The sequence below is a fragment of the Rhynchophorus ferrugineus genome, unplaced genomic scaffold (genome assembly GCF_030347505.1).
Source record: "Rhynchophorus ferrugineus isolate W39M unplaced genomic scaffold, kcgeb_rfMv2 rfM3, whole genome shotgun sequence".
Lineage (NCBI taxonomy): Eukaryota > Metazoa > Arthropoda > Insecta > Coleoptera > Curculionidae > Rhynchophorus > Rhynchophorus ferrugineus.
Window position 1 is genome coordinate 56,450,668 of NW_027472582.1, and position 26,664 is coordinate 56,477,331.

General features: G+C 31.8%; 1 protein-coding gene across 13 annotated transcripts in view; it reads left to right on the forward strand.

The window, feature by feature from the left end:
* Nucleotides 1-26,664, forward strand: part of usp (retinoid X receptor ultraspiracle) — a 93,556-nt gene that overhangs the window by 13,181 nt on the left and 53,711 nt on the right. For 2 of the 13 annotated variants that reach the window (XM_076400878.1, XM_076400886.1), the window contains exons 1-2: nucleotides 8,820-9,122; nucleotides 17,138-17,376. The exons of 3 other annotated variants lie outside the window; for them this stretch is intronic. In XM_076400878.1, the coding sequence (XP_076256993.1) occupies nucleotides 17,262-17,376 (115 nt within the window). In that variant the 5' untranslated portion in view covers nucleotides 8,820-9,122; nucleotides 17,138-17,261. Of the gene's footprint in view, nucleotides 1-8,807; nucleotides 9,123-16,941; nucleotides 17,395-26,664 lie in introns of those variants that run through there. 8 more of the 13 variants (XM_076400881.1, XM_076400880.1, XM_076400877.1 and 5 more) reach the window with 8 other exon arrangements.

Genomic DNA, 26,664 nt, shown 5'->3' on the forward strand with positions numbered 1-26,664 from the left:
ACTGTAAAACTGCTCAATAAATTAGCACAATGAAAATGAAAAGACTGATTTATAAGTGTAAAAAGAATAATTTTCACAATTTTTAGTATAAATGTGTAAATAAAAGAGATCTAATGGTCTTTGATATATCACCTTTTAGATCTCTACAAAGTTTACAAGCTGTAAAGTTGTGCAAGCATAAAAAATAATTTAAAAAGAATTACCCCCGCTATAACTTCAAGTTAATGTATGTAAACGAAGCGAATTTATCAAATTTCGTCTTTTTTATCTGATTCGGTCTTCTTCTTTCGTTGTTGTTGTTATCGCCAATAAAAAAACACTATTCTTGGAGCTGTATCGATCCGAATCCGTCTAGCCGTGGGAGGTAGAGGCAGTATGTTGGGCCGGGATGGGTTTTCCATTTTGGGGCCCGGGGTCCCACCCACGGGCCGACTCCGCCGCCGAATTTCCACGAATTGGGATTTGCCGAATGTCCCGCGTCTGGGTCGGAGCACTTTTACCCTACGACCCGTCTACTACGCAGTAGTATAGTTGCAGGCCAGCGTAGTTCAGATATTGTTCCAGACGGGACGTTTTTTATTATTCCTGTGAACCTAAATTAAATATTAGTGGAAATGAAATGGATTTTTCTTGATTAACTCTTTTCGGTATTTTTTTGTCAATTCTTCAAACTACTGCACTAATTCGTAAATGAACGATATATTTATTTTATGCATGCATTTATTCTGATCATTTTTAGCTTTAAAAGGCCATTGGTTAAGAAAAATTGGTACATATATCCCGTTTAATAAAACAGTGAACTCACGCTATCTAAATTTATAACGTCAAAATGTCGCAATGTTGCCGCAACAACTCTGAGTTTGAAAATTCTAATCTAAATAAAATAATGAAACAAATATATTATCAAATAAAATGTATGAGTACATCTAATGCATATAACTTATGACAAATGACTTAATTGACAGTTATTGCACTATCACAATAGTATGCAGGTTAGGGTTGTGTTTCATTATATTTACATTGAGCTCTTTTTCCATATTATCGTTGAGGTAGAGTTCTAGATATGTTAATGTGTTGTATGATATCTCCTGGAGGCCTAATCCATCTAATTAACAATTGTATAAATCCATCTAATTAACAATTGTATATCCAAATATATTTTAGTATTTTATTTTCATTAGAGAGAATATTTATCTTTTTCGCTGTTTCCTTCGTTACAGTGTTTCCTTATCAAGTCACCAAGTCTTAATATCACTGTATTTCTCCTTAACTTTTTTTGTTGCTTTCAATGTTGTACTTTGTTGATGAAACGAAGATTAACAACTGAATTCTCCCTAATACATTTACCATATCTGCAAAACAGTAAGTATTCTTTCTCTCCTCATACATTTTAACCAAATGGTCATGTATTTTCTGTCACATACAAATCTAGGGACACAGTTATCATACCGTTATTGTATATTAATTATATAGCTACCTTTCGTTGTTTCCACTTTCGACACCCTGTCTCGGTAATTGTTAGCATTAGATCATATTCTTACATCCGGAAAGTTTTAGTCATTGATATTATTGTCCAATCTATGTAACACAATTTCACCATTTGTCAATCGGTATGTCTCATGGAGTTCATCCAAACCAAAGGTGTTATTACAGACAATGCTTCTTTCCATAGTTCACATATAATAATTATTTTCCACACCGCATACGAATTTAATCAGATCAAATATGATATGATAGAGAGGAACACTCTTCGGCCTATTTCTAAAATACTAAATTACATTAAACGCAAATGAACATTTCATTTATATTTACTATATAAAATTTTTAATGCACTCTTTGGTATGGAATTTTTTGTTATTCAAGCCATTCCTTCAATATAGTCTTTGCTGATCAATTTGTTTGTATCTTTTCCACCAGTGTGCTAAGGTATGGTGCATTTCAACAAAACAGATGAAAACCTCTTAGTTCTTAAAAACGGATTCTTAAATCAGAGCTACATTGTATCCATTTCTACATTGTAGTCGCCTCTGGACTTGCAGGGAAACACTAACTCTGGGCCAGGAATAAAACCATTTCTATTTTCATCATGAAAAACAAAGAATCTGCAACGAATTATTAATAAATATTATGACCAACAAAACCCAATCAAATGTTATTCTAACGTTTATTTTTTTGTCAACTTTTGTTGTCCCTATGCTATTTTTATTATTATATTGCCTTGAGTGAGCCAATGTTCCATTTTGAAATATTTATGTCTTATCTGAATTTGTGGTTGATAATAGAGAGTCAAATTAACGAATCTACTAGGTTTGAATAGTAAATAACCAATAATTCCTTTCTAATTCCCCCAGTTTTGTCTATTCTATCTGATCGCCTTTCTTAGTGCTCATCCAGGCATTGTAAGGAAATAAAAGTTTCTCCTTCCTTTTGTAAAGCTTCTCCAGTCTGCGAGCACGATTTTTTCACACATTATTACCATACATGATCCACTTTTTACCGCTTGTCAAAGTTTCATTCAGTTCAAAATAAAAAATCGCTATTTCATACCCTTTCAGTGCCGATTCGCAAATCATTGAATTAAATCGGCCATTAAATTTAACTCATTAAATATTTCACCATTTTTTCGTGTGGAACTCAAACATCGATGATTTTATTACATTCAGTCGTATGTAGATGTTTGTTGTAGTTGGATGTAATACGTATTAAAATTATTTTGTGCCTTATGTTCTGCTAAGCACCCGAAAACTGAACTAATGTAGCCCTAACATAGATTTCTTCAAATTCTGGAGTAATACAGTCCAAGTTTAATCATGAATGTGAATGTCATGAATTGACTATGGTGAATGTTTTAAAACACTAAAAAAAACTAATAAGAACCCCTGGATATTCATGGATACCCTTTCAGAAAAGTGGTAATCTTTTGAGACCCAGTTATAAAGTTATTTTTTGATATATTCATAACTGTTAAAGTTAGCGTTTTGTGTGGAGACTGCATAAGCTATCGATGATGGTAAACGACATTCGAAAGGGGCTAAATCTGGATATATTTCTGCTTGTATAAGACTGGTTTTCTCAAGACCAATCGCAGTATATAGTAATATCTCTTAATGGTTTCGATCTTTTGGAATTACTGAAAGTGTTCTTTGGTTTTTAAGATGAATCATCTAAACTAACGTATACAAATCCTCCACGAGTATAAGATGATTTAAGTTTTTCTTTTAATTAAACAATAAAACACATCCTACAGTATATTAAGTATAATACAATGTCATTAAATTCAATATACTACGTTATGTAATTAATTAAATTATAATGTATTGTACCAGATATATTCATCTGGATATTATTCGAAGGACTTTTTTATTGTTCCCTATTAATTTTTTTGATTGAGACAGAATCCTGATATTCCATAAATTTTTGTTCCAATTTTTTGATATATCTGACACTGTAACTTGATCTTTCAGAAATAATAGCAGAAATTTTATAACATAGCAGAATTATGTTAAATTACATTTTACGTTCCTCTCTTCCGGCCTATTTCAATTTTAATTGGTGTCGAAACCTTGTATTTAGGAAAATTTGGGAATGTTTTCTGCTTCCTGTTTAAATGAAGCTCGATCAATCAAGGAGAGTTATTATGGGAATTTATTATTGTATTTATGATAATATAATTGAGATATGAAACGCTAATTATTATTTAAAATATTTTATCGACACTGTGACGTTATATTAAAAGATAAAATAACAATTTTAATTTCATATATTTTATTATAAAAACCATTTGAATTAAATGTCCCTGTGATAAAAATGTTAAAGCAGATAAAGCTTGTTTATTTTGTTATAATTGTACATTTTCTTCATGGCTTTTCACTACTGGTACTACAGTACGTAGACTCCGAACCACAGGGCTCAATCAATAAATAAACAATGAATTATTCTGGTGAAACAATAGTCATCTTGGCATTTTAGTCTGTCGAAAATTCTCTATAATTAACATGACAATTTTTGTGTTTTACCTTTTTTTCACTGCAATAGTTCCAGATAGTTGAAAAAACATTTCATTTATTATGTTTAAAGCAGCTTTCATTTTTGTCAGTCATTCAATTATAATTAAAATAAAATCGATTTAACTAGAATTATAAGTTGCACATAATTATGTTTTAGTTAAGTCACTGAACAACAGGTAGATTTGTGTTAAAAATAATTCGAAGCAAGAAGGGAGGTCAGAGCTTTCCAACATTACCATTCGGTCCACCTTGAAATTAAAAATAATACTAAAAAATCCTATAAACTGTAAAAATGCTAATGGCTGTTATACAATTCATTTAATTCGCAAGGTCGTAGCAGACGTGTTCATCCAGCTACTGGAAAGGTAGCCGAATATTTCGACATAGCGTAGAAATGATCAAAAATGCCACGGCAAAGTCGAATGGCTTGATAACATGACTGAATATAAATAACCGTGGAAGGAAGACCGTTTGCAAGTCTAATTCGCTGCGGAAGTTTTCAAGGTTGATCGTTTTTAATTTCGCTCGCAGAAGCACCCGTTGCACCCGAAAAAATTACCCAATCTCGAGACTTCAAGGTTGTCCTGACTTTGGCGTAGATGGATTCAGATGTTAATCTTAATCGTTAATATTTATTCGATAGATTAATGGGAAACCATGCAATATACCTTCATTTTTGCTTTTTTTGAATTGTTTAACATTAGAGAGGGCGATTTCAAATCAATTTTTTTATATATATATTTTAACGTCTCTTTTTACCAACTATGGGTTTATCTGAACTGGGCTTAAAGTTTAACGTGGGCTCCGAACCACTGTCCTCAGCATTAAGCCTACCGACTGGCGAGTGACCAACTTTAGAAATCATCCCAGAAGACATCCGGTCTTACCCAGCCTGGTTACTGGAGTGACTGGGATCATTTTCCTTGTCGGATTTTACACTCTTGCCTAGAACATTCACAAATATTGAACAATGACAAACATAAATTTACGACCATGCCCCAGCAGGATTCGAACCCGCGGCTATCGCAACAGGACGACCGTCCCATCGCCTTTACCACTGCGCCACCAAGCCGGCTTCAAATCGATTAATTAGCACTTAAATCTGTAAGTCAAAGTTGATCTGAGTTAGCAAATCAATTTGCTAGAAAAAAACATTTTAAAAATTGGCTCCGAACAATATTGTTTAAATAATTTAATATGTAAGATTGAAAAGTACTAACTGGGATTTCTATAATTAATAAGAGTTTAACATTCTTGAATTTTGCGTGGTTTTTTCGTAACATAAAATTACTTACTGCAGTATAATGGTCCATCGTTAACTTCCTATTTTCGCCATCTATCATTCAATCTAAGAATGAAGTCAATTTTGACTTCTTTATAGAAACTGGAGAAGAGAAGATAGAGAATGAGCAATGGAGTTAAGCCAAAATGTAACTAATAGCGTGGTTTTAAAACCACATAAACAAACCACCATTGATGCTTCCCTTCATCATTCAAGTTATAATTGTAATCTCCTGTATCGAGACAGTTTTAGCAGATTTTATTCACCAATTTTTAGTTAGATAAAGATCCTGTCGAAAACATTTCTGCTGTCATTATGTTTAAAAAAGAACAAGGCTTATTAAGAAAGAAGCATAATAATTTTAAGAATGTTTTTTTGTATAAGGGCAAGAAAGGAATCTCCTAGTCAAAGTCTTAAACGAAATATGTACAAATGTCTAGCTCGGAAGAACAAAAAGAACGTTTGTAAGATGACAGTTAGATAAAAGTAATGATTATGATATCATGTGTTTCTATTATGAGTCTCCCTATTACATGGATATCATAATGTACATAGATTACAACACAGATTAGATGCCCATGTAAATTTAATGCGATTATCTGTGTAATTTCTTTTGATCTGATTTCATATCAATATCACCAATTGCAATTTGTGTCCTACCATGTTTAAATTTTAAGGGAAAAATGCTTAGTGCTGTCAACTTACTAGTATATAACAATATATAATAAATATCTGATATATTTAAAAATTCTATTTGTAAACACCAAAAACGTATTGTTACGTTTAGCCTTGTGATTATTCAAGTAAGTTATGGGAAATAAACTGTTTAATTTAAATGTAGTTACAATATATTTGCCCTTTAAATAAAGGAATTATCGAGGAAAAATTCTCACAATTCTCACATACTTTTATAATATATATTTGATATATATTCTTAGGTGTCATAAGCAATAGACCTCACGAGACTTACTCATACTCGACAGTATGAAAATCAATAACGCATCGATGATTCAAAGCATTGTCTAAAGCTATTGAAGCAACATACATAAAACTGTTTGAACCGATTTGTTGAGTAGATGAAGTTGGTCCATGACTTCACATCTAAACCAAAATTACCATCAGCTGAGTAGACTGTAGCTGGTGAAAAATCTACAATAAGTCAAAAAAACTGAAACACTAGATGTTATGGCATTTATAATTTGGGATGAGTAGGAAAAATTCATTGACTACCTTGAAGGTGACAAAACTAATTCCAGTGAATATATATCAAGTAGCTTTAATAAAGGTCTAGTAATATGGCCAAAGAATAAACCCCCATTAAGTGCAAAAGAAAAAATGGTCAAGTCGATGAAATCTAAGACCAAATTGAATGAATTGAGGAAGTGTTTACCGAAGTTGTGTAAATTGAAAACGAAAAGAGCACTATATCTGAATATATCTGTTGATTTTTTCCTCAATGTTGTTGTTTTATTAGCAAGGTCTGGGACTAATTGAGTAATATTAGAATGTTTAATAATAATAGGTACCCTTCATCCATGTTGAAAAATATTGAATAATAATTTCTACTTATTTTATTACTCGCATTTTGAATATAAATAATCACAATTGTCCAATTTAGGGTCCGTTTAAATTTCCTCAAAGAGTGATGTTGCATGAATCTCATAACAAGAAATATGGACAATGTTTACAGATTTGTGAAACCTTGCTTCGAATATAAAAGAGGATTGAAGAGAATTGAAGATTGTTAATTGTGGTGTATGGTGGTTTAGTGATGTCTAGTTATAATAAGACAAAAGAAGACTAAATATATGAATGTAGTGTAATGTATCTTGAAATATAATAGTAAACCAGAAGTGAATCATTAGAATCGATTATTAGCTAGAAGTTATGGTGCTATGATCTATTGAACATTTATATTCATAACTATTATAGTCAGTATTCTTAAACATCCTTTAATGACATTAAAGCAGGTATCCCTCCTTCTGTGGGTGACTTTTTTCGGTTAAAAGTGCATAAACGAGTAGAAATTAATTTGTATGATGATGCAAAATGACTGATGACTGAAGAATTCTATTAAATGAAGAGCTTGAGACTATTTCATAATTTTTCATATCGGATTATCACAGTGGATCCAGTTTTTGTATCAAAATTCATCTGTTGTTTAATATAGATTTTTCAGTAGGGCAGGGTCCATATTCAAATGGATTGAAACTTTGCGTGGGATATTAACAAGATTCTCTTTTTAGGCCTATGCGTGATATTACGTTAGAAATGATATTTTTTGTTAGATGTTATATTTTAAATGATGCATATATCTAACTGGAATTTGGACACTGCTCAGTTGCGGCTTAATGAGTTTGTGATTTGTTGCAATTTACTGGAGACACGAATTCCAACAATATACAAAACAATATTTTAGAGTCTCCTTTTTGCCAATTAGGGCTTATTTGGACCGGACCTACTACTTAACGTAGACTCCGAACTACCGTCACTAGAACTAGAACTCATCCGGTCTTACCCAGCCTGGTTACTCGCCTGACTGGGATCATTTTCTTATCAAATTTTAAACTAAAAAAAACTTAAAATTACGACCACACCACTACAGGATTCGAACCCGGAAATGTTTGAACCGTTATTTTGCGCCATTATTTGTTGGTAGTGCTTGTTTTGCTATGTATTAGCGTTGATTATAAACATTTTAAATATTATAGATCATTTTAAGTACTTTGATATCCCAATGAGTGAGTTCAATATTTGGTATAAGTGGTGTGTAAATAGTTAAACTAGTAATATAGCTAACAAATTCGTCTTCTTTACCACAGCGACATGCCCTTGGAATGAGATTGATATCAATCTAAGATGTCAGAATGTAATAAAATAAAAGGTTTTGCCATAAAATATTAGGATATTAAATTATTTTTGAATTTTTCGTTTTAGTTATATATCTGTTTATAACGGCATATGAAAGGTATTCGTAGTTTTTCAAAAAATATAAATTATTTTTGAGAAATGTTTGTTATATATCTTACACTTTTGCAAGGGATGTTTCCTCATTTATGACTGGTACTGTACGTTTAACATTAAACCAATCGAAACTGTCAGCCGCATGCTATAGTCTATATGCTAAGCCGTACGTCTATTGAACAGTCTAAGATTTTCTTTGTTCTTTTATAAATGAATAATCGGTTTCTTTACTTGTTCTCTTTTCTCTTTAAAGGAACATGTCTTTCTCCTCAAGTTTTTTTCGTCTTAGCCAAAGTAGCATTGTCAATGAAACTTTTAAATCACGAAATACTTCGATTAAACACACTCGACTTTATTAATCATCAAGAAGGATCTATTTTAATAGCGCATTACGTTAGTTTTTTCGTATGTTGTGCGGGCTAAATTATTATTTATTCCATGCTGTCTATTGTGTGCGTTTTTTTTTCTACTCCTAGGTTGTGTTTTTTTACCATCGAAGTTGCCCTTGAAACTACGTGGCGCAGGTCTCGGTAGTCCATGATTTTACGACCATCACCAACAGCACCAATCGCGTCTGCGACGGCGGGCCGACAGTGTTTTGTTTGGCGGCGACGGTTTCGTGGTCCGTTCTCGTTTTCCGTCAGACTAGCGGTCTCCCGGCTTGATCGGAAAAACAAAAGAACGTCGCGGGAAAATTTATCGCTCTTCGAAATAAATAAGAGAACATCGGGGGGCCATTTTATCACACCCCCGTGTGTATTAAGTGTATAGTGTGATAATTGTTGTTGTTTTAGTTGGATGTTTACTAGTTATCTTGTATAGTATGTTGGAAACTTAAATTATCCAATATACAAAAAAAAAATTCATGTGTACGTACATGTAAATGATTAAATTAATGGGACCGGCAAAGCAGCTGTTCTTTGGTGGAAATTTATTATATTAATTACAATGGATAATCAATTAAACTTATATCGTAATAGGCTTATTTTAATTTATTATTCAAATTTAAATATTTAATATCACTAATTAATAACTGTTTCAATAGCTTCTTCCTTATCATTTCTATTTTTACGAGAGAAATATTTTAGGGGTATATTTTAATTAATTAACAATATATTGTTAGATATGGTATGTAATGTTATTTTAATACATTATGCATCTGTTTTTGCTCATAACCTTCACAGTACAAAATTGTATTCTTTGTGAAAATTAAATATTTGATCCATTTGTAATGCTTCACATATATTACTGAACAAAACAGGTCAAGTCAGAAGACGCATTATCTGCTGAATATGGAGAATGAGGTAGACATCTCTTTCGAGTATTTCTAATATCTATCAACATGTAATCCTGTATTATTATGCATATAAATTACCTTGGTGTGTCTCTAGGAATTCTTCATTCTGCTTCAATGGTCGAATTATATCAGTTAATTATTGTTTAAAATGGCTACAAAATTTTAGCTAGAAGTGTAATTTCATTTTTGTAGCATTCGAATACCACTAGGTGTTGTTTGTAAATTTATATCAAAACATTTGTAATTGTGGTTGTCCATCTCGGCCAAAATTCGGCAAGGAAAATCATATCTTTCACCATAATTCAGTAATAGAGCTGGAAAGGCAAGGTGCCTTCTGGGATGGTCACTCACCAGTTGGTAGAACCTTAGTTTGAAGTCCAGGTTACGTAATAAAATAAGTTTCTAATAGAGATTGACCTGATTAAAGTCCATGTATATGGTCCCTACGCTGTTTTTTTTCCATATAAGATTGTCTAAATAGATCTAATTTTTTATTACTGGTACAATTCCATATATATACTTTTTTGAAGCAATATGTCTCAAGCTCCTAAACGGTAATTCTATGTGTCTTCACAAAACTTCACTTGTTTTTGATCTAATCTTTAATTTTATCGTCGCATAGATTTAATTAGGTCAAGTAATTATCAATTAATATTATCATCAATTTATAGCCGATAGACACAAGGCAATTAACATACACACTCTCATATATTATTATCTAATATAAATTATTATAAGTAACTTTATATTAATTTTTGTTGAGCTTTTTGTAAATTGTAGATTGTTACTTGTGGAAAATTGTGTCTATTTGTGTAGGCACTACTTGTTATCATCTTTTTGTATCTCAACTTAACTATATGAAATCTTATATTTTGAAACATGTACCTGAACATTGTGATACTACTTTTCCAAGTTTCGTATTATTTTCTTGATAATGATTCAGTTCTTCATAATTAATTAATCACAATCGACAGCAAGTGCTGTCTCGATCATTTTGAGCTCTATGCTAACACCTTTATATGGCTCAATAAGTAAAAGTAAAACTGTGCAAAAACTGTAAAAGGACAAATCTTTGTTAGATATCAAAAGGTAGCAAAAATGTATTTTTAAAGTTTATTTTACTTGAATATTTTATTTAATTAAATTATTTTTTATGATGATATTATATTATGTGTACAAATAACTACAAAATAGTCTGTTATTCGAAACCAAATATATTACCAATAAATTATTAGGTTCTTGCATGTATTTTGATCATGTTTCACTTTTAATAGGCATTTATTCAGAAAAATGAGTACAATATATATTAATCCAAATATTTTCCATCATTTTTACAACTTTTTCCCATCTTTCTGGTAACATGACGATGCCGTATCGAATTAAAGATGTTTGTTTGGAAATGATCCAATAATCGATATATTTTCGAACTTCTTCAACATTTCCCCAATGTTTGCCAGCCAAGCCGTGCTGTATCGATCTGAACAGATGGTAATTAAAAAACACAATGTTTAGTTACCATGGTCATAATTTTCCATTCGAACTGCCACAGTGTATCCTTTACAACTCTTGTGTCAGTAATTTTCTGAACTACCCCATGACTTTCTCCGCTTGGAATTATTGTAGTAAGTCCCTTTCTATCGTCAATCACAATATGCCATAAAAAACGCTTCTTTTTTTTTGACTGTCAAACAACAAAATTTTGACGTTGTAACGGTTCGAAATTGAATTTTCCGTCAATACCTATGGTAACCATTTTCATTCCCTTTGGATCCTTTCCATCACATGCAAAACGTTTATAAACAGTTGGTTCATCAACTGTTAAGAGAGTTTGAGCTGGATTTTCGCGCAATAAGTCTCGCACTTCATTGTATTCTGAATTTTTTTTGTGATCTAGGTCGTTCTTTGAAATTATCGCCGCTCTCAAATCCCTAAAAAAATACAGTTGAAATATGACGGATGGTATCACCTTAAATTTCTAAAAGAATTTGAGGAGCTTCTGCAGCGGATTTCCTCAAATCTAAGTACAAAAGTAATGAATATCCAAAATACAATTTTGCATTTTCCATGATGACCTTCTGTATACACTAATAGAATAATATATATCGCTGATCAAAATATATGCAAGCGCTTAATATATAGACCAAGCTTTGATAAAAGAAATCACCATTTTTCTTAGCGCAAACGTGATTAGATGGTTTCTGTAACGTGACAACGTTTTTCATATATTACAATATCCGTGAAAATGAGTACCCCATAGTAAAACCCCTTGACCTATCTGTAGCTTCTTTCATTTGAAGATACCGAAAGTTAGATCGAGTCGTGTATATAGTCGGAACATGGGATCGATAATAGATGTGATAGTCGTAACCAGTGGTGTAACCTAGTGAGGACGGCCACCCAGAGTGCGGAAAAATTTCGCAATAAGTTGCTTTCTTCTTCAGATAGAATCATTGTAAAAATTCTTCAGCATATTCAGCATTTACAGAATTTGGCGGATAAGTTTGCTTATCTTAACGATGGCTATATATTGGATTCGAATGACACAAAATGACGCAACGACTTTGACTGCAGACTGTTAGTACTGCGACAGGCAACGAAAATAAATTAATTAATACAGGCTCACTTGAATTGTTAAACTCTATTATGAAATTCAAGCTGGTGAATACTCGGCCCAATATTATAATAATGCTTTAATTATTCATTTCACAATTGCCATAAGCAATGTCATCTGTAAGAGTAGCTTTTCAAAAATTAAATTAATCAAAAATTATTTGGGATCAACAATGAGTACTATGAGGTTAACCAGAGTAGCCAGATTTACTATTGTCTATTCAGCAGGAGGTGTGTGACCTAAACATTGATGTAAGACACAGAACTCAAAATTGTATCTCATATAGTATTTGAAATTGAAATGCAGTGGGTTATTTAATTTTCTAGTTTTATTGGATTTCTATAACAAATGATTATATATATTTTGTTTGTATCGGTAATTAGACAATATTCCGTCAAAAATGCAGTAACACTTCTGGCTTTGTGACATGCTGCCGAATCATGCATAAAAATGTAGTTGTCATTGTCAGGGAACCACTCATTGATCTGCGGTAGTAACCGAGTTTCTAGTACTCGCTTGTATAGGTAGGTATGCCTTTGACTGAGATAACAGATTACATCGTGGCACTAACGGGGTGTTTAACACTCTCTACAAGGCAATAGGTGTAGATTTGTTCATCAGGGCGTCGTCTTACAAAAGAACTTTTGTCATTCAAAATTTGAAAGGTTGATTTGTCGGAAAAGCACATCTATAAATTAATAGAATTAATACCAGAAAATCGTGATTAACCAATTATATTGTTCGAAAAAGTTTTACTTACTCGACTTCAGTCTGCCACAGTCATATTTCTATGTTGTCTAGCCCATTGGAGTCGTTTCTTTTTCATGCTGTTGGTTAGATGTAGTTTTTTTAGAAAACCGTCGTTCTACTAGATTCTCTTCAACCAATCGCCTCCACATTGTCCTGTACGAAATCTTTAGCAACGTTCTTTTTACGATTTTATACATATGTTTCTAATTTTTCGATTGGTACCAGATGATTCTTTGTCTGCCACTTTGCCAATACGATTTGCCTCAAAAGGCTTTTTATTATCAATTTTGATTTTATTTCGATTGAGGACAGACTTTAAAATCCCGGTAATAACTGCTATCTCTCTCTGGGAATAGGTTGAGTGCAGTAACAACGTTTATATATCTCTACATATTCTTGGAGACGTGTCCAAAGCCTTGCCCATCCTGAAAATTTGAAAATGTGAGGTAATCGCGTCGAACTATTAATACAATGTAACATCGTAGATAAAACATAGCAAAAGTATTGTTATAGGGAGCATTACTTATCTTTTGGTTGTTTCAGACACAAAAGTCAGTTAAAAGTAATGAAGAAAAATCTAGGCAATATAAGAATAATACTGCAAAGCGCGATATAATAACTGAATGAGAAGAAACGTCATGCAATTGACAAATGACGCGCGTATTCTGTGTTGCCACTTCACTAAAAATATAATAATGATACCAGTACCTATTTAAGATAAAATAACCCTTTAAAGACAATATAGTTTATTCAAACAAATATAATAAACTATACATTACATTAATACGAGTACTAGGGACAATATATAATTTGGCCACCTACTCTACCTAAATAAGAGGGTGGCAAAATGTTCTGCCGCCCGGACGGCTGACATCTATGCTACGCCACTGGTCATAACCTGTTAAAAAGATGCCACAAAGACAGCATTTTGAATAAAACATAAGATTCCGTCCTTCCTCAACAAATAAACAATGTGTTAAGAGTACACAGCATAGGGATTTCATTTAATTGATCAAATAATTACCTTTCAGCAACCGAACCTAAAGCTACAACATCTTACTCATTGAGAATATAAAGAACAAGAATAAATATTGACGCCAGAGTTATTGTATGTGAATAAGCATCCGAAGGAACGATACCGATACCCATGAAAACAGTTTACATATTCCATTGATACATTTTTACGTACGGTATCGTGAGCGACGACATAGACACAACAGCGATCATTGTGTAGCTGTAGCCGTCAGTTTCACAACGGACGTATGGTCGTCATTGGTGCGCGTGTACCAGCCGGTCGAAAATTATCATTGACCTTCCTCACTGATCCAGACAAAAATAAAAACCGTATAGACGGTCAGGGTCAAATTGTGAACAAACATGAAAAATAACAGGCCGATCGCTAAACTGCGATTATCAACTGCAAGCGCACTGTAAATATTTGCGAATAAAAATGTTTACTTTGGAAAGCGAAGGCGGCCCGGACGAGCTGAAAAACCGGGACGGCGTAACTGCATAGGGATTGCAGTTCGCGCGAGCGAAATTAATCGATTCTCAATTACGCCCCAATTGTTTGAGTGCGACTAAAGTTGTAGTTAATAACGTGTATTTTTGAACTACACGCAAAAAGTTAAAGAAAGGAAGGAATTCTGCCGTATTGTTCATTTCATTTTTTAGATTTAAACAATTATAATTGTATCTTCACATGAATCAAATACAGAAATTTATTTTTGTTATATTTAAATAAATTCTATTAAGATAAAGAGAAATTCTATCAAAAATAAATTCACAGTGTTAATTATTATCACAAAATACAATATATACACTAATTATGTAATAAATTATGTTAAAATTATGTGATGTCATAATCTATCAATAACAATTTTGTTTTTCTTTATGGAGAGTGTCTTTTTACCAACTAGGGTTTATCTACACTGGACCTTCTGTCGAATATGGGCTCCGAACGATGCTTCTGGTTTTGCTCTCCCTGGATAATGGCGTAACTGAGATGGGTTTTATTGTCAGATTTTATGCCTTATCGAGCCATATCACAATTGTAAACAATCACACACATAAATTTACAACAATGCCTCGCAGGATTCGAATCCACGACTATCTTAAGTGTAGAAGGACCGTCCTGTCACTTGGACCGGTTTTCTCTGTCCAATTTCCAATTTCGGACCGAACTAGTATATTTTCCGAAAGAAATCTATAATTTATAACATTATAAAATTATTTTGTAATGCTAATTTCAGTAAGGCAAGTTCTCTGGAGTAGTTTCAAATGTTTTAAAACAGTTAATTTAACGTTGAGAACAAGAAACAAAACGAAAGTGTACGAAACTAACAAAAAGCAACTAAAAGTTTAAATCAAACGAAATAATCATAGAGTATGGGTATAAATTTTAATTGATGCTTTTTGGGATAAGAATAGTTTTAATAATATAAACTTGGCAAAAGCTTACTTATCAAAACTTTTGTTAAAGTTCTCAATAGGAAAAATTAAAGAAATCCACCATATTTTCCGGACATTACTCCTTCCGATTACTACTTATTGCAATCAACACCAGTCGGAGCTGCATCGTATTATATGAAAATATACTACACATTTATTAATTCTAAAAAAGGTAAAGGATGTTTTAGGTATGAAAACCGTAAACTGTCAGAATTATGCGAAGAAGTAGTGACTATTGATAGACAATATGTTGATTAAAACATCCAAAAAGGCTCCGTTCTTACACAAAAAATGCTCAATTCTCCTTTTGAAATGCTGAGACGTATGTATCTGTACCTCCAATACCTTAATTGATGATATTTAATTTCTATTGCTTCTTTTATACAATGTAATGTGTGGTCATAAATGTTCAGAGACGAGTTGAAAGTTTATAAATATCCTTAAAGCACACCAATTATAAATTACAATATTTTATTTAAGTTTGTGAAATATATGAATTTACTGCCAAAAAACAGCTGCTAAAATAGTTAAGTTTTTGTTAAATAAAATACGGGACATTTCTGAGTATCTTAAAACTAATTTTAAAGAGATTTAACACAGTCTGGATTGGTTTCAACATTAATTATATTATTTAGTGTCAGTTAAATCCCTTTGTTACTATAGAGTCTATTCTAGTGTTCCTTATTGGTCAGGCTATTAAAACTATCTATTTTGAAATGATTGTTGTCTTATACAAGAAGCTTGTTTTAGTTTCTCTTAACCCAATTTGTCGATTATTTCACATATGTAATGTTAGCATTTGCTCCGAAAGGAGCTTCTTTATCTTCTTCTTTAAAATATCAAGCTCAATTTTAAAAAATAACCAGACAGATGAGTTCTGTACTTGTACCAGATATATTTTTTCTGGTATCTTTCACAATATTAATACGTTTATCGAATGACATGATGATACGAAGTTAATGTTATCTTTAATAATTTTGTATAATTTATGGTAACCTCAGTATTTGTTCAATATAATTTTTTTAACAATAATAAATACACGATATATTTTTTTCTAATACATTTTATGTGTCCTGAATAAAAACTTGTATGTTATGTATTTTGAAGGAAATATGCCCCAGTTTATTATTATATTCTTCTTTTTTAAACTTTCCAAAGTTATAAACGACTTCAAAGTTTCGGTTTTTCTTATTTATTTTGCTGTTGAAATGACGTATTCGGAAAAATGATCTTAGGCCCTTGCTTATTTGTTACATCTAATGTTTTCTTTATTATTTAAATTCTTTTAAATATATCTTCATCACAGATATTATTATTTTTGATGTGACATGAAGTGAATGTTGACAGTTGGCTCACGATCCCATGTCATCTATTCTATAAGAAAAACATTTATTTGTCACCGCATAATTCGATTATGTTATTCCCGAATTAGTGCCAATTTATGTCAAAGTTATATATAAGCCGGAACGTTTGACATATCGATAAGACGTCCCACTTTTTAGCTCGATGCGACCGACGCATCCACAACCTACCGTGGCCGTCGCGTCCCAGCTTTATTTTTAAACATTTGAAACTTTGTTAATACAATCCAGACTGTTCACTAGTTCAGTTTGCACGAGCTGCTCCTCCCGAATCCTCCGCTTTCGACGAGTTATTTGTCATCGGCCGGTCTCAGTTTTCACTCTCACCGAAGAGGTTTCGACTTCGAATAAACTAGCCGCTGCTCGTGACCTATTTCTCGTTATCTGTCGAATTTTAATAATATTTTTTTCCAGTGGGATAATTATGATGCACTTTACCGTTTAACAAGCGTAATTGTGAGTGGTGAGAATTGATCTATACTGTGATAGTTGAGTGTGAACCGGTCTGTGATAAAAAGTTCAGTGAATTTCGACGAAGATGATGAAAAAGGAGAAACCCATGATGTCGGTGACGGCCATCATACAAGGAGCTCAGGCTGCTCAACATTGGGGACGTGGTTTGGGCGCGTTTGTCACACCTCAGATGACTTTAGGTATAATTATAGCTAATGGTAGTAATTTAAACTTATAAGAATATTATATCATTAAATAAATCCATGGGGTGCCAGCAACTTTATTATCTACGTCCTGCATACACTGCAGAAACTGTTATTAGTTATGAGCTCAGAAAGAAACATAAGAATTATTCATACGAAGGTATCTATTTAATAATGTACTCGAATAAAGACAGCGAAATGTGTAGACGGTCTAATAGATTTCAGTCCAATAAAGTGATATTAACCTGGATATTAAACAGATATAAATATTTTATATCAAATTGAAAAAAAAACTAATATATATATTATATATTTTGTCCTAATAAAGATGTAGGGGTTTATGTTATGTTACATTACACTAGACAAAGAATTCATTATATTTCTTTATCTTTAAATAGTTTAATACTATTTTGGTATTTATTAGACTTATGGTTTTACGAGCTATTTGTTTTTACAATAACCTTATTTTTTTTATTTATACGATTTTTTTATTTTTTATTTTTCTTATCTATTTCTGTCGTGTATGTCTTTTCGATATTATTCTCTCGCGTTTTATATTTTTTAATCTTTTTCATTCATTCATTGTAATATAACACGATATAATAAGTAATTTGACATAAAAAAACTTAGTGGCTCAGAAACTTCATTTTTGAAAGTTGAAAGAAAAAAGCTATTATATTTAACGATGCTTGTAATTTTAAACAGCTAACTAATTAACTATGGTTATATTTTTTTATAATCAATTAATCAAGATGATACCCCATACGATTACGATACTTTTCAAAAAAACATGAAAATTTTTAAAGACCCTTTTCTTAATTTTCTTGAACAATTCAGTTGTTTGTTTATTCTTTTTATTATCTAGCTTCAGTTAGACTACGTGGGAGATCAAGGCTGTCTTGGGACGAGTGTTCGTGAAAATCAACCTTTTTCTGCAAAATTTAATTTCAATTTAAACTATCCTGACTTCAGACCCTCCACCAAATAAATATTGTAGGGATGCAATTTTATGGCGAGAACAAAAAATCGCTGCAAAGTAACGTTTGTTAGACTAGTAGATAAAATGTTCGAACTTTCTCGATGGTTTTCTCAGTCCGTGCAAGTGAGTATCAATGAGTGCTCAGACACTCAAATTTGAAGGTTCTTCAATCGAAAATAATTTTAAAAAATATTCCATCCAAAGAATGCAGTTGCTTCAATCATTAAAGCTACTGTACATTTCAGCAATTGTATAATGCATGGTATTGTGAATGCTATGAGCACCATGTAAGAAAGTTCATGATGGCGGAAGACTTTTTATTTCGCTAAATGCTATTTTTTTTACAAAATCCGTTATTTGAGGCTTATTTCGCAGTCGTTATGTATGAATCCCAAGAGAATTTCGATTCCCTTTTTAATATGGTTAGCCAGATTTGTTATTCCCAAATATAAACAATAAGAGCAACGTTGTGATAAATGTGATACTCGATTTAGTAATAAAATATTATGTGTCTGTTTGTTTCAGGTGCTTACAGTCACAATAATCTGAAGCACTTTTACTTTCTGATTGTTTACACAACATCGTTGGGTTTTTCCATTATTTCTAGGTAATAATGCAATTTAAATGACTTGGATAAAACATATTTGACCGACCATGTTTTCGTCCATCCAAATCATACTTCGATGAATTACATTTTCATCTCATTGTTTTTTTAAGATAATATTTTTATGACTGTTTGGTACTCGTATGGTTTAACTACTTTATAATCGGCCGCAGTAAATTTATTTCAGTTAAAATTATATTTAATTCAGTTTAGGTTATATAAGAGCTTATTAATTAGAGCTTTTAAATTAAGAAAACCTAAATTAATTTACTTTAAAAATTGTTTTATTTAACGCAAAGAAGAGGTGACTGGTTGAATAGCGACAAAAGCGACACTGAGGGTTCTTAACCATTAGAAAACGTAGCAACTTGTCTCACTTGTTCACCATTCAGGTAGTTTTAAAACATCTTCAGGTAGTTAGCAGCGATCTTGGTAGTTTTTTTGCTATGAACTCTGGAGTTTCAAAAAGTTGTGTGCACCATTACTCCAAAGAATTCGGAACTATTAAGAAACTGTTAGCATCCGTTTCTTTTTGGCTACGACAGGAATTTAGTTCGTGGATTACTTCCAAACTGATAAATAAATAAGTAGTATACGATAAGTACAAGTAAAATACAATTAGCCGAAAAGAAAGTCACATTAATTTTTGAAAATAATTTAAAAGTTAAAACGGTTACAAATATAACATTTTGTTACTTTATGTCATTATTATAATTAAATGGTGATTTACCATAAGTATCATTTCAAAATACACATAAATGGATATATCAATCATCCTTTTGTTTAATATTACGCTATACATCATTGATAAAAATAATCATAATACAAACAATTGGACAAATCAGATGCTATTTCTAAAACGCAAATTTCGCTTGTAATTGCATTTAATCGCCTGTGTAGAATCAACTAGCACTAGGAAATTAGAAACAGCATAAGATAAATATTATTACGGACTTCTAGCTATTCTCAGGAAAATATTTGCATTTGTTGAAACTTGAATATTGTTGACAACAAAAGTGATGTGTAATGTGCACTAACTAGTTTTAATATAGTCTGTTATTTATTTTAAGCTTTAGAAACATGATGCTGATTTAAGTTAATATGACGTTTGACGAAAGATAAATGAATCAAGCTTTCTTTTAGCCATTAATTTTAATGTTCTTCGTCAATAAAGAAATTCACTGTGTGAAACTTTATTGGTCTGAACTTTGTAGAGTGATGTGTTGTTGTAAATGGTATTTTACCAAGGACAGGGCTAATAATTTTTTTTTTGACTTCATAATAATGTAATAATCTAATTCTACAATTATTGATTATACATTTAAATTTTTTTATAACATCTTATCTTTTTTATATCATCTTATTAGATTAGACGCTTAGTACAATCTTATTTATACATTAATTTATTACTATACTTAATTTGTTCTTGGATTAATTCACAAGCAAGGTGAGTGAGAGAAAATACATCGATATGTATTCCTCAATTATAAAATTATATGTGATTTACTGAACTTTCAGCGTCATTTGTGGTGATGAGATCACAATGATACTCAATACACCACTTCTTTCAATTCCCAAGCTTTTTCTTGGTTTCGTTGGAGGTATTCTCTTGGTATCTTGCGCAAAGAATAATGCTTTTTTTACTATATTTTAGGGTCTCCTTTTTACCAACTAAGGTTTGTCTACTATTTGAGTTCCGAACTACGGTCCTCGACTTTAAGACTGGCGAGTGACCAACTTGGAGATCATTACAGAAGACATCTGGTCTTACCCAGCCTAGTTACTGGTGTGACTGGGATCATTTTCCTTATCGGATTTTGCATTTCCTCCTAAGGACAATCACAAAAGTCAAACAAGTCAAAAAGTCATGCCCCAGCAAGATTCATCCTGCGATTGTCGCAACGGCAGGAGCATTTTATATTTTATACACAAGAATGTTTTTTTTTCTTGTCAGGCTCAAATATAATCATACATCGTGTTTTAACTCTTAAAGAGTTTAAAGAGCTTAAATTACTTTTTAGTAAATTCGTAGATCTTCTTTTCTACAGATGGTTAAAGACATTTCAATCAATTTTATATCAATGCCAATTAAATTTCCAGTCTAATTTTTTTAATAAATTTACGTGTCACAAGGGAAAATCGTATATGACATAATAGGCTGATTCTATTGCAAACAGTACTGAATACTTGAATACAGTTGTTTTGAAAGACATTTCAACTTTCATAAAGAGATGTAGTATTTGGCGTACTCCTCAACTGTTCATCATATCCTTTTGACCTCCATTACTGTTCATCATATCCTTTTGACCTCCATTAAAGTATACTAATAAATAACACTCAATATTTAATTAAGAAATAATTGGTAGAAGATATTGTTTTCTGGTTCTTGTTTTTCTAATTATGTTGTCATGTCAACATGCCGGTTATTTAAAATCTGACTTATTGAATTGCTGACCCAAAAAAAAAACATAAAATCAAATTTTTCCGTAATTTCACCCTCGTTTAATGATGTAAATTAACTTCAGTCAAATCTGGGACTGTTTTGAATATCTTGTTTTTTGTTCATACGGTTATTGTGCTGTTGAGTAAGAAGAGATATAATCTGGAACATAAATTAGAAAATATACACAATTATTTATAGGAATTAATTATTTTGTAAAGATTCAAATTCACCCCTCATCAATAGAAAAATATTTTATGTATAATAATATTTTCTTTATAATGGATAATATTGTAGATTAATAGTTTGATTAATAAATATTTTTTCCTATACAATCCTATAGAAAACCAAAGTTTTATTGGCATTAAAGTTGCATATATCTAGTAACTTATTCAGTGAGATCATACTATAGCGCGTCTGAACGTAACAGTCTCTAGAATATTCTAGAGATAGATCCATCATTTTCCTCATATTTTGCTATTTCATTTTTAAAAAAGAGGCAAATGCGGCGTAGGCTTATCAAGAATTATATGTTGTTTATGGTAATAAGTGCTTAAGTTAATGATGAATTTCGTTCTGGTTGGCCATCATTGAAAAATTCGATGAAATTGTTGAAAATATTGAGATAGGCCGACATATTGAAACATCGACATTTCTCGATACTTGGGTTGGGTGACAAATTTAATGGACCGAGTTTCCATCTACGAATTGCTGCTGAAATGAAATAAAATCGAACCATTTTATAACGAATAATTATGGGTAATGTGAGAGCATATGAAAATAATGTCCAGAGAATGTTCGGGTCAAAAGCTCGATAAGCTTCATACACCGCTGACGCCAAAAAGCCCATTCCGACGCCAAGGAAACTGATGTTATGTGTTTGGTTGGATTAGATATTATGTTACCAATTAAAGCGATTAAAGAATTGCCTTCTCAAAATCAATAGGAAGGAGCAGTGTTTTATCTTAAGTTTTCTTTTAAAATTTAATGACAGCTTTTTAAAGCATCAGCACTTCCTAAGCACATCAAAATGTTTTCCCTTATTTTTATTCAGTTGCTTTAATTTTTTCTTTTCTATAATAGTGTGTTTTATTGTTTGACGATGACTTAATAGAGAAACAATAAATAAAATAATTTCATTTGCATAGAGTGGGCATCTTGATTTATATTTTTCCGTTCTTCAAGAAAGTACTATATCCGATTATTTATGGAAAACAATTTTGGTTAAATGCAGTAGGAGATCCAGGATCTTCGGCGAAATCGAATTTCGTAAAGTGGCAGATAAGGTTACCGTATAAACAGCAAATGCAATGCTTTATACAGTAGAACTTCGTGTATTATGCAAAGTGATGTCAGCACAAGAATTTGAATGTCTATTGTTAATTCCTAATAACCTCCTTCATCTATTTGATCAAATATTTTATGGAGTCCTTCCTTGGACACTTTGTTGCCTGCCACAAATTTTCCAAAATAATTCAGGAAATTTATGAATATCATCCCTAAAAACTGTTTGTCATTTTAGCAAAGTAATTAATCGAGCCATTTTCTAACTTCTTCTAGGTACTGCTTTGCAAGCGCATATGGAGTGCGATATGTCCTATCCAAGTTCTTTTAACGATTTCTTGGTCGGTTTTGCTTTATGAGACGGCACGTTATCGTACTGTAAAATCACTTTACTGTGTCTTCAGGCCCACTCTAGACGTTTTTCGAACATGGTTCAAATTGATCCTTTGCTGTTGGTAGCAATCACTATTAACTGTTTCATACAATTTCAATAATAGTTCGTAATAAACTACGCTAATTTGGTCCCACCAAACATAGAGCATTGTGTTGCGACCAAAACGATTTGGCCTTGGAGGCGATCGGCCCACTTCGTCACGTGATAACCATGATTTTTTGCGTTTAGGGTTTTCAAAATAAATCTACTTTTCATCACCCGTCACTACTCGTTGCGGAAATGACTTCCCATCATACCTTTGAAGCAGCATTTCCCATCTTTTGGATTTTCCCCATAGGCCGTAATCGATCGCTAATGGTTTCTTTGGCAAAATTTAAAGCTTCTACCAATTGTTTTTGAGTTTGAGTTAAGTCTTCATCCAATAACTCTTACAGTTTCCTATCTACAGACTTTTTCGATCTACCAGAACGTTCTTTGTCTTGCACATCGAAACCACCACATTTGAATTTTCGAAACTACGCCTCACATGTTTTTAAGGTTAGAGAATGCTCACAAGTTTCTACAAGTTTTTCTTTAGATTCAATAAGAAAAGTAATGTGTGTCGCAAAAGCACGTTTTTTAGGCACGTTTCTTTCTTAGAATATGACATGTATAGCTCGTTATATATGCTTGAAGTCACTAGAATAAAATGACTGATAATATGTATCAAATCATTGCAGATTTAAGCCTAACGACATGTGTTTGAAAAACCGGTAATGACTTTCCGACACTTATGGTATATGAACAGTACATTGATAATAATTTAAAAAATATAAAATTAAAATTAAAATTCTGTTTATATTATGGTTTAAATGCCTTAGTTATCAATCTTGCAACATCAGTTTAATATGCCAAATGTATTTTTTTAATTATTATTTGTTACTAGTCGATAATAGTATTATAGAAATAAGTTTTTTTTTAATTCTTTTAATTGGGTTTTTGCTTATACAAAATTGGGTAATAATCAATAGTGTTTATTAGCTTAAAATACTTTTTTTTATTGGGACACTGTTAAACTCTATTCCTCCATTCTTCTCACATATTGTCTGAGTCATTTTATAGCATAAATCAGTGTTAATTAAAGACATATAATATTAAAACATTTTGAGCAAAAAGATCAGAAGATTATTTATGACATTTTTAATACCCGTCAAGTAATTTTTCGAAAATAAAACGCGAAGATTTGGAAACATTTGCAAAACCGAGAGGTTTCCAGAATTTCCGAGATTTTATTTCTCAGATAAACAACCTCCAAGTCACGTTCGCGTTAGACGCTCTTTTTTAGTCCACAAAACCGTGCACACAAAAAATCGTAAAATATTTTAAATGTAAACGGCGTATTGTTGCCATTGACGTTTGCGCGTCCGAAAACCAAACAAACACATTTTCTCTTTGACTGGTGCTGCGGAAATGCATAATGCATGGAGCGCCAAAATACGCGAACCGTAATTTAAGTCGCACAGTCAATTTGACATCCTGACAGTCGAGAGCGTCCAGAACGACAGTTTAAATGCGTTTCTATTTATTTTAGACGTCGCATCTTAATTGTCGACCACGAAAATTTGTGCAACATTCTTTGTCGACTTTCAGTTGATGTTTTTTTCTTATTTTACCATCATAAATATTATTTAGCACATTGTTGGCTGGCAGAGTAGCTACTTTTAAGTATATGCCGTAAATATGTTCATCATTATCATCAATCCATAGTCTGTGTTCGAAGAGAAATCTTCTAAAATACGCCGGTGTTGGTGCCGTAAGATTACACCAACTCTCGTCATTGTTGCCTTCAGCTATTTGATCAAATGTTTTTATGGAGTTCCTCCTTGGACTCTTTGTTGATTGCTACATATTTTCCAGAATAATCTATATGCATATAGATTGATAGAGTTATAGTTTATAATTGTAGTTTTGCTTTCTATATCACTGTATATGAACAACACATTGATAATATTTCAAAAAATATAAAATTAAAACTAATAATAAGAAACAAATAATGAAATTAGAAAATTTAAATTAAAAATTCAATTTAAATATTATGGGATTTAAAGTTCTCAATCTAACAATATGCAAATATTTTTTTAAATTATTGTTTGTTACTGGTCAATATAGTACTATAAAAATAAGGCTTTCAAGTAGACTAAATGGTTTTACTGTTTTTTTTTTTTAATTCCTTTAGTTGGGTTTTTGCTTATACACAATTAAACTGATGTTAGTACCGTATGATTTCACCAAATTTCGCCATTGTTGCCGATCTATCGCAACCGTTCTAACCGCGGATTGTCATATCATTTTTGCATTGTAAGTTCTTGTTATGCTTTTTAACCAGAAGTCCATTTTCATTCGCCAAACTTATCTGCTATCGCATAAATAGATTTCATATGACTAAACAAGTCTTAAGTTCCAACTCGAACAATACCTTGTTATTAATGATAATTTAGTCAGAATGCTTTTCTTCTAAGCTGAGTCTCGCTCTAGATGCATGCAAATATATTTAACATTCTCTGTTTTCGGGAGTTGGCTATTTTCCATTATATATTCTTTAGATTCTTTGATGCTGTTTTTCGATCTTCGTATAATGGTAAGACTGCCGTATTGTCTACTTTTGTTGCCAAATTACTGGTTTTGTTCTCGGTAGCTCTATATAGGATATACAATATAGAACCCAGTACACGGTCTTATAGAACTCCTGAATTTATTAGGTGTTTTATGAATTGAAAATGAGGATGAGAAAGAAGTTTTTCACGAAAAGTACCGAATTTGAAATACTTCTGAGGTCACAGTGTCCAGGTTTTGGAGGTCTACATAAAAATTGGCAAAATAATGTTACAGTGTACTTGAATTCTGCATAGGATTTATCGAGCTAAGATGCAGACTTGCCAAGCGTCTTTTAGAAATCTTTCTTGTACATTGCAGAGATAATTAATCATCTGTTAGATCTGGTGGATTGTGGATTGGACTTTTCTTGTGGATTAGCTTGTTTCGATTGAACCAGGCCAATATGATCAATATTAGTATCATATTAATATTTTATTTGTCTCTGATAAAATGACGTAATAGTGAAAATCCGGTCGTATGACTTTAAAATCATCTATTAGGAAAAATTTAATTACTTTTGCCACAGATTATCCAACTATTCTCTTTAATATTACTTCGGGCGAATTTTCTTATATTCAAAGTAGTGTTCACTTCAAACCTTCAACAATGCAAAATATTGAAACATGTTAAACATCATGTGATGCAAGACAATCAAATTAGATTAAGAAACTTTTTAATGTTTAATGTTTTTCTCATTGTTCAGTATGTTTGTCGAAATAATACGAAAATTTCCTGAACTTCAGCATACCCATTCCAATGATCGTCCAAGACCTAAAATTGACCTACTATGGTGTGTTTTTTAACAAATGTTTGCATTTGCAACAACTACGATCTGTATTAAAGTATTCGGTCTTCAAAAATTATTACTTTAAATCTTGGTACAACTTTCTTTTAATCATGGTAAAATAATAGTTTTATATTATTTACTTCTTTTAAGTTTTACCAACAGC